This window comes from Ostrea edulis, chromosome 7, assembly GCF_947568905.1.
Source record: "Ostrea edulis chromosome 7, xbOstEdul1.1, whole genome shotgun sequence".
Lineage (NCBI taxonomy): Eukaryota > Metazoa > Mollusca > Bivalvia > Ostreida > Ostreidae > Ostrea > Ostrea edulis.
Genome location: NC_079170.1, coordinates 8,432,371 through 8,442,315, shown reverse-complemented (window position 1 = coordinate 8,442,315; position 9,945 = coordinate 8,432,371). Strand labels below are relative to the sequence as shown.

The 9,945-nt window shown below is 35.6% G+C and overlaps 1 protein-coding gene across 1 annotated transcript in view; it reads left to right on the top strand.

Annotated features, from left to right (window-relative positions):
* Positions 1–3,126: 3,126 nt before the first annotated feature.
* The window catches only part of LOC125656744 (uncharacterized), a 42,120-nt gene continuing 35,301 nt past the window's right edge, over positions 3,127–9,945 (top strand). Inside the window, exons 1-6 of the mRNA XM_056143199.1 lie at positions 3,127–3,494; positions 3,623–3,771; positions 7,220–7,388; positions 7,999–8,090; positions 9,045–9,176; positions 9,874–9,945. The exon at positions 9,874–9,945 is cut by the window's right edge and continues 50 nt beyond it. Of these exons, the coding sequence (XP_055999174.1) occupies positions 3,200–3,494; positions 3,623–3,771; positions 7,220–7,388; positions 7,999–8,090; positions 9,045–9,176; positions 9,874–9,945 (909 nt within the window). The 5' untranslated portion in view covers positions 3,127–3,199. The remainder of the gene's footprint in view (positions 3,495–3,622; positions 3,772–7,219; positions 7,389–7,998; positions 8,091–9,044; positions 9,177–9,873) is intronic.

The window sequence follows — 9,945 nt, the reverse complement described above, 5'->3', positions numbered from 1 at the left end:
TTAACGTGATTGTATGCCAACATGTTTGGTGAATTAATAAACCATGCTACGGAATATGTCGATTCCGATTTGTGTAATCGTTTCGCACTTTTTGTAAGCTTTAGGTATTCGCCTTCTATCGGTATAAAATACATACAAAGGTACCTGTGCATATTATTCAACAATGTCTTTTAATTTTATGAATGACTTGTTATTCAATATGTTCTCTAAAGAGCGAATTTGGACACATTACAACCTGGTCTACAATCTATAGAGCTTTTGAATATAGACCATTGTTCAAGGAATTAAAAAATTGTATGCACGACACTTAAATACCTTGAAGATTTTAATTAAAATTCAATTGCAATTGTATAATTTGCTTAAAATTGCACTTACAGATGTTCATGGACAATGCCGCCAAACAACTAAATCTTCAGTATCTATAAACTAGTATATGCTTACATATTTAACAGGAGGGGGTTGTTATACTCAAAGGAAGGATTAGCTGTGTCATTTTAATCGATATATAGTCCCTGTAGCCGTAGTCTCATGCAGTCGAGCTTTCTCTTTAGCTTCAATCAGTCCCTCAAACCGCAGGTGCTTATGAAATGTGAACGTCAATACTGTAATTTTATTAACACGCGCGCCAGAGAGAGAGAGAGAGAGAGAGAGAGAGAGAGAGAGAGAGAGAGAGAGAGATTTGGGGCTGATAAAACTTGTAAAGTAAGAACTATTTTTAACCATTTGACGGAAGTTGTAGGGACAGAGGTGCACTAAGGACAAAAATCTGTCCTTACAGTTACGTCTCCATATAAAGTGTGACCCACCGAATGTGAAAGATTTAGATTAGTGGGGTTATGTGGCGAGGGGACAAGTCCTTACTGATATTCTTTCTCTCTCAAAACCACGTTTTTTTTTCACAATTCGAAAAAGAGTATATTATTTAAAGTTTTATAGATGTCCCTATAGCTATACCTAACATAGCACTGTTTTGCCTTTACAATAACATATTATGTGTGTATTCTCTTCTATAGGCATCGTGAGAACGGCAGCTAGGAGAGAGAGAGAGAGAGAGAGAGAGAGAGAGAGAGAGAGAGAGAGAGATACTTTTGAAGTGCTCCCCTCCTATAAGCTACACGTTCTTGATATAATGATGTTATATGTAATATATATACATTGTTTTCATTCATCTGAGATCCTAAAGCATGGCTGAATTCAGGAAGGGAGTCCATCGCATTGGAAAATTTACTTTTAAGGCCCACAAGGACCCATAGCTTTAAAGTACATAATTTAAAAAGGGGCATTAGCTGTCCTTTTGTCACCAAAAATTGAATTGAATAAAAATTGCTCTGTATCATATATTTCAGTAACAACGCCAGTATTTAATTATTTCAAACACCTTTTATCATCAAAGCAAGCACATGAATGTAGGATTTTTGGTGATTAAAAATAATTATTGTCTTGCAAGACAGTGAACCTTCCTGACACACTTCTCTACACTAAAAGCGGTTATCTAACGTGGTTTTATTAGGTTTCTCTTCATTTTGGTACAAAATAAATGCTTTTTAAAGTCATTAATACCTATTCCTATGCCATTGAGAGATTTTGAGAGGAAAAGGTTACAATCACCTTCACGGCTAATGCCCCTGTAAATCACTTTTCAAGACAACATCATTTAAGAATCGTTGTACAGCTAGGATGAATTCCAGTGGATAAGGGGTGGGGGTGGGGGTTAACTCCTCGTATGAATAATAACGGAGACGAAGATTGTATAGAGAAGTGAAAGATTCTGTAACTGAATACTATACGGAATAGGATGGATTTATTTCTAATATTCAGATTGTATAGAAGTGACAGATTCTATAACTGAATACTATACGGAATAGGATGGATTTATTTCTAATATTCAGAGCGCAAACAGGGTACTATAAGGTGCATTACACGCACAGGGAAGGACAACCTCACTAACAGACAGTTAACAAGTTAACATTTGTTGAGACATGTAGTGACGTACAGTGTATATGTGTGTATACTTGAGGTCAGGTCAAAATGACATTAGGGCAAGGGCAAGAAGGAAGGAGTCATTGTACATCGTGTATATATATATATATATATATATATATATATATATATATATATATATATATATATGTGTGTATGTATGTATGTATGTATGTACAGTGTACAGCAAATTAAGCTCTCCGGAAATACAGTATATGTATAACAATATAGTATTATATATAAAATTGATTTTTTGAATCTATGTTATATATACCTGCTGCTTAACGGGAATCCAGCAAGGTCAGCAAATTGTTAGATTCCAGCAGCTGAAAATGAAAGATAAGCTTTTAAGGATGTACTATATATCGTCATAATGACTGACTTCCTTTTAAAACATGGATGAAAATATGGATATTAGCAATATTTGTCTACTAATTTAAATGGTTTTTTGCCTAGCTGAGTAGCTCAGTACGTTAGCACGTCGACTGCTGAATTGTAGATCGCGGGTTCGAATCCCGCAGGGGTTTTTCTTTCAGATTGCTTTCTACTAAAACTGCATTTTTTGACTAAATAAAGTAAATTTGAAAGTTTTCAATTTCAAAATATAGTTGTACATATCCTCCACTTTTCATCCATATCAAATTTCACTGGTGTAGCAAACATCCTTAATTATCATTATCTATATGACAGGCTCTCTGTACAGCTCTCACTCTATAAAGGGATTTTTTGTAATCGTTCAGACAAATTTAATTAATTATGTACAAAAGTAGACATCATTCCTTCCAAATACATAATTACTTTAACTATAGTTTCATCCAAGTAGTTGATGTATTTAGAAGAAAAATCTAGGCCATGTTTCATCAGTTTCATCTGATATTAGATCTAGCTTTCTAGAATATACATATATTGATTTTGAACAGTGCATACGTGCAGTTTCACATATGTTGCTGAAAAAGGCCTTTAAGAGTATTTTCTTCTTTTATAAAAATCTGAATTACATACTATTGCCTTTTCATGGATAAAAAAGATTGGTTTTGGTATTACAACTAAGAAATGATTATAAATATAAATAAGAAAAAGGTGCCACTAGTATAGTCAAGGCCAGACGTTACTACGAACGAATTATTTATTCTTTAAACAGTGACCAATCAAAATGCTTCATTCATATTTCACGTGGTCTCATGTCAAGATAGAAGCGATGGATGGTTGATAAAATGATATGGCAAATTTGTTCGACAGACTAAAAGAAACATTTACATTGCAAGTTTCCGATAAGTGTAAAGATACATCTTATGAATTAAAGAAGGAAAAAACTGCCAAGGCCGATGTCACGCAAGAAAACGACGAAACCCCGGAGGCCAGACAGGGCTTGGTTTCCGCGTACACCGTCAACAAACAAGATGGCGGGAAGCCTGCAGAGGTGAAAGCGAGCTCATCGGAAAACATGGACAACGCAGCAAAGATCAAGACTGATTCACAATTTGTCATTCCAAAGCGAAAAAGAGATGATAGTGGTAATTTAATTTATTTTGAGAGGAGATTGTTAATTACTCAATAGAAAAACGGGCTATTAAAAAACTAAAATGAAAGTAGACTTAAAATGATAATAATAATATAATTGATCCCCCACTTCTTTTTACAGATGTATTGGTTGATTTGATGATTAATTCGCGGGAGTTCCAGTATGAGATTTTGCCAGCGATATTGAAGAGTTACAGAACTCCCCATTCAGCTGAAAAATTCAAATATACCAAAGTACAAAGCGTGCACAACAGAGATCTACTCAAACTGGTAATGTTTATTAAAAATATAAACAAACTAACAGCAGGAAAACAAAGCAAGGGCAGGCGCAAAGTATATATACAGTTATGTTAGAGGAATGGGTGTGATTTAAGTTGTCCGTATAAGATTGAGTTGTTTATTTCCAAGTTTGATATTAAAGTTAAACAGTTGTATCAGGAAGGGAGAAATGCAACGGGTCAGACAGACGTGGATTGAAACCTGGGTCCCTTGAATCTATAGTCAGATGCTCTACCAACTGAGCTATCTGGCTATTAGCGATCAAACCTAGCTGACTGCTATTAATTAACGTACGAATTATTAAAGTAAACTGATGTCAAAGATAATACGCATTCGAAAAAAAGATGAGAAATAACCTTAACCGAATGTAACGCTGTCATATTCATGTTTTTATAAATGTGATGGGCAGCACAAGCCGAGGAAATTTATAATAATTTTGTCTCGTGTATGGAAACACTTTATAGAGTGATTATAAATCTGTTGTAAAATAAATGTGCATCGAACAAATAAGGACAAGGTCATCTTAGTCAATGATGTCAAAGTACTTCCAGCATACTTCAGGCATCTCTGAGACATCTGATTTAAATAACAATCATGATGATCTCGTCCATGTTTCAGTGTTCAAAATTAGCCATAGGCCGAGTCTATGCCAAATGACACTGGTCTATGCCAAATGACACTGGTCTATGCCAATTGTAATTGAGATAGACCAAATTGTCTATGCTGATTTTCTAGATTTAAAGCAATAAAGTTTCCCCAAAGGACCCCTACATGGTCAGTTGACGTCTGATAAATGTAATGAGGAAAGGAGGATATTGTAATGGAAATGGAAAGAAAATATGCTTTCGAAGTACAATATAAGTAAATAAAAAAAAATAAATTGTGATTCTATTTTTAAAAATGTTGCAGTCTATGCCAATTCGATGAGGTCTGTCATCTTGTTTTGGCATAGACCCGTGGTCTATACCAAGTTTTAAACCGATTTCGAAAACTGATGTTTACTCAACACATGAATGTGTTAGTATCAGTGCTTCAGGTGTTCTGATGTCTGTAGTCAAACACTTTTGAGTTATTTCTAGCGCGTCTTTCAATTAGATTTAAAATAAAGAAATCTTCAATGTTTTGAATATATATATATATATCTGTGTGTGTGTGTGTGTGTATATATTTATATATTAAATTGACATGAACAGTATTCCAAGATTTTAAACCACGTGATGTTGTAAATAGGTGGTAGATATCTTGGACAGTGAGTACGCCGCACAAATGTACCCATGACACCATGCACCAATGATATGTTGTCTGATAACTCATTAAATTGTAAATGAAAGAACTTGCAAACTTATTTTTATCATTGCACTTTATTTTCATATATTTTAATATAGAGACATGCTTGTTTTCTTACATTCCCGTTAAAAAACAATCGATTGAAAAAGGCTAGTAAAAGCTCAACTTTTCAACTTGGAATATAATCTACTTGCTAAAATTTGCTTGTAGTTAAAAAAGTTAATTTTGATCCCTGCAGCAAGTAGCTATGAAATTAGTACCATTTCAGCAATACATAAAACAGGAAATATGCATATTATTATTTTTAATTTTGGTCTTATCATCATGGTCATGTGCACTTTCTACTGTCGAGGGTTCTTTGTCACAGACTGATTTTTCTGTCCCATCACCAATGGCGATCTCTATCTATTTGTTTCCAGACTCGGAATAAACCCTCGCTATCTTTTTCTGTTAGCTATGGTATATATTCTTTTGTGTCTTTCTTCCGAATTGATCTCAAATATGAGTTTGTATTATTCGACATGATGACGTGGAGAAAGAATAAAGATATATGTGACAAATGTCTTAATGAAAGGAACATGGGGAAAAATGTAGATCGTGATTTAATCTAGATACGTGAAGTCCCTAATCAAAGGGAAAATTCTGTTTACAAAACGGGAAATTTCTTTTCCTTAAAGGGGAAAATCTTAATTTTGGACTGGGAATACTGTCAAATTTCGACAGTACTGTAAATGGACGATGAAAAATCTGTCTGATTTTAGGAAGTTTGGTATGTATTCACATTATCTAACCCAAGGGCACATGGTAGTTTTTACAAAGCACTAGCCCCAATCCATAAGATACTAGCCCCAGACCCTTGAGCCATCTAATATTGCAAACCCTGTCACATTTCGTTCAGGTTGTTTCATTAATAGATCTATTAACGTCATGCAGTTAACATAACACAAGAATCATTCCACTGTTTATGTTTATTTTTTACCAGTATAATTTTCTTTATGTCAAATAAAGGCTATTTATTTGCAATGATACTGTGATAAAGATAAGACCAATAAAAACAAGTTTGATTGATTTTTATTTTATTGCCCTTTTTTCCATGTGTTATTGTGCTTTATAAATGATGTGTCACACTTAGATAAAGTGTGGTAAAGTAAAAACTTTAAAAGTTCTCATTATTCAGTTAACATGCATGTAGATTTAAGTTTTGAAATGTAATTCATTTGGTTTTCATTAAAGGGGTTATAAAATCCGATTTTGATACATATTGCATCAGAGGACTTTCCTGATTAATGTCAGTTGTAGTATCAGTGTTCGAAATTGGTTAAAACAAAAAAGTTGACATAGACCTCATCGAATTGGCATAGACCTCAACATTGATAAAAAAAAAACAACACAAATTTAAAGCATTGTTATTTACTTTCTTTCCATTTCCTTAACAATATCCTCCTTTCTTCATAACGTTTATCAGACGCCGACTTTTGGGATAATTCTATCGCTTTAAACCTAGAAAATTGGCATAGACAATTTGGTCTATTCCAATTACAATTGGCGTAGACCAGTGTCATTTGACATAGACTTGGTCTATGGTTAATTTCGAACACTGTTGTATTTTATCTGATTTCCAACATTTGTTTGATGTGATCTTGAAACTAGTAACTCCTACAATGAATTAAATGTTTTTTTATTCTAACCAGTTAATTTTGGAGATTCAGGGGCATTTGTAGTTTTGGGTCTGTCTGCAAAAAACTTGAACATTAGCCATGACTTTTGAATGCATATTGATAGGGCTTTCCTTTTGAAAATTTGTATTCCTTGTGACAAAACCTTCGGTACCAAAGTATTTGACCTATTTATCTTGGAGTTTGATCTAGTTTTGGAAAACTTTAACCTAGGCCAAAACTTTTGAATGGTCAGTGATATGACTTTCGTATTTCACATGTGTAATATCCTTGTGACGAGACCTCTTTGGATACCAGAATTACTTTGCTGCCATTTTGATCACATTGAATAGAAATAGAATTAGATTCTGCCTTGTAAACACTAGTCCAGATTTAACTATTTCGACTAGTTTTTTGCATAACAGCAATTGGTGATCTTGTGCAGTTCTGAACCAGTCTTAAGAATCTATTGTTTAGATTGGTGTATATATTTCCAGTATCTAGAAAAACGGAAAGAGCTTAGGAACAGTGGCTATTCGGACAAAGAGGCAGGGGACTGTGTTGCGTTCCTGTGTGTAGACGACGAGGAACTTCTGTACAAAATCTGTCGAGATGGTGTTCCGATCGGAAACTATCCCAGGTCGTGCCTGGGCCATCCAATGATGGGTAGGTAAATCGAAGTGGTGAGAGTTTGTCTGGGCCAGCCAATGATAGGTAGGTAAATCGAGGTGGTGAAAGTTTGTCTGGGCCATCCAATGATGGGTAGGTAAATCTGATGAGAGTTTGTCTGGGCCATCCAATGATGGGTAGGTAAATCTGATGAGAGTTTGGCTGGGCCATCCAATGATGGGTAGGTAAATCGAAGTGGTGAAAGTTTGTCTGGGCCATCCAATGATGGGTAGGTAAATCGAGGTGATGAGAGTTTGTCTGGGCCATCCAATGATGGGTAGGTAAATCGAGGTGATGAGAGTTTGTCTGGGCCATCCAATGATGGGTAGGTAAATCGAAGTGGTGAGAGTTTGTCTGGGCCATCCAATGATGGGTAGGTAAATCGAAGTGGTGAAAGTTTGTCTGGGCCATCCAATGATGGGTAGGTAAATCGAGGTGATGAGAGTTTGTCTGGGCCATCCAATGATGGGTAGGTAAATCGAGGTGGTGAGAGTTTGTCTGGGCCATCCAATGATGGGTAGGTATATTGAGGTGGGGAAAGTTTGTCTGAAAAGATGCATGACATATTGTGATGGTATATGATGAATTTATGCAATTGTCGTTACAGGTGTTCAGTTATGTAAACATGCAGACATCATCAAACCCATTCCTCTACAACCAAATGAAACTGGATATCTTATTCTATTCAAAATCATCAAGGTTCGTAAACAGGCATTTATTATCCAGTAATTTAAGCTTTTTCATGCAGGTAGACTGATGCACTTTTTCATGCAGATAGACCGATGCATCAGAAAAATAGACAAGTTTAAAATTGTATCCCTCCCTTTCTGGGGAGACAATTCGTTTGTCCTCTCTGTTCCTCATAAAGTTTGTGAAGACAGTTTCGCCTGCAGTACCAAGTGCAGTTGTTCAAGACACCTTATCTTAGATAAAATATTGGGGTGGGTGGGGGTTTGTATAGGTTTCACTTTGTCCATAACTAGGTAAGTGTAGATTTAACTTGTTGAATTTGGTGACCAAAGAGCTGTGTTGTGTAACTCAGATTTGTATTTTCTCCTTTTTACATCATGAATATCAATCGATAAAAATGGAGTGCAAAGGAATGTCGTGTAACCTGAAATGGCATTCCGTTAAAACTCGGGTAATGTTAAAACTCCGGTCTCTCTGGTTGTCAGTTATTTCAAATCTGCCCCAATATGTGGATAAGCCACAAAAGGACATACCTAGTTTGGGGATTTTCAGTGTTGTAAAATGGACGTTGTCATTTTGAGAGATGGGGATGTTTGTGGATGTTGTCATTTTGAGAGATGGGGATTTTTGTGAATGCAGTTCCTGATTCAGTGTGAATCCAATGGAACATGATAGTGATGTTGAGTACCACGTGCAATTGTATCAAATTTATTGAATTTTTTGGGTATGTGTGGGTGGATGCAACATGTTAAATCAGGCTGGCATGATGAGGTTTGACAGAAATGATTACAAAGTTTGACAGAAAATCAAATGTTTATGAAGTTTGACAGAAATGTTTGGGGATGACCTGATAATTACACTGATGGGCGGGTAGGTCTAGGAAAGGGGGGGGGGGGGGGGACTTGTTTTGCATAAAAACAGACCCTGAATTTTCTGTTCATTCCTTGCTTTTTACTTTTACAGGGCAGAATTAAGTCTGTAGCAGAATCGATGAGTGAAAACCCCCTGGAGCCTACTCCACATTTTGATTGTCACGTGACTAGCAACACATTGGATAATGCAGCACCTCACCTGAGCTTATTCGAGACAAGTCAGGTAAATATGTCGTTATTTGTAATTCAAATTAGATATATCTATTCTTAACTCGAGAAAGAAACAACCAAGACTAGGGATTTAGTTAATGATAAAGTATATTGAAACTGGTATATAGAGAGGATTTGTTTTTAGTACAATAAATTGTGCAGTGTCTTATCTTTGCAATATATAATGAACAATATTTCAGTATAAAATTGATAATTTCCCTAAATTTCCCTTACATGAGATCAATTGTTGTACTATCTACAGAAGGGTTTTCCATAGGGTTGATTAGCTGGATTGTATGTAAGGGGTAGAGTGTAAGAAATGGTGCATTGTAAGGGTAGAGTGTAAGAAATGGTGCATTGTAAGGGTAGAGTGTAAGAAATGGTGCATTGTAAGGGTAGAGTGTAAGTAATGGTGTATTGTAAGGGTAGAGTGTAAGGAATGGTGTATTGTAAGGGTAGAGTGTAAGGAATGGTGTATTGTAAGGGTAGAGTGTAAGTAATGGTGTATTGTAAGGGTAGAGTGTAAGGAATGGTGTATTGTAAGGGTAGAGTGTAAGGAATGGTGTATTGTAAGGGTAGAGTGTAAGGAATGGTGTATTGTAAGGGTAGAATGTAAGAAATGGAGAAGGTTGATGCATGTCTTGTTTTTGACAGGTGTACATGTATGAGTAAGAAATGGAGAAGGTTGATACATGTCTTGTTTTTGACAGGTGTACATGTACGAGTACGGGGAAGAGGGAGTGTTGCAGTATCCCAGAAATGTTTGTCCAGTAGCTGTGATC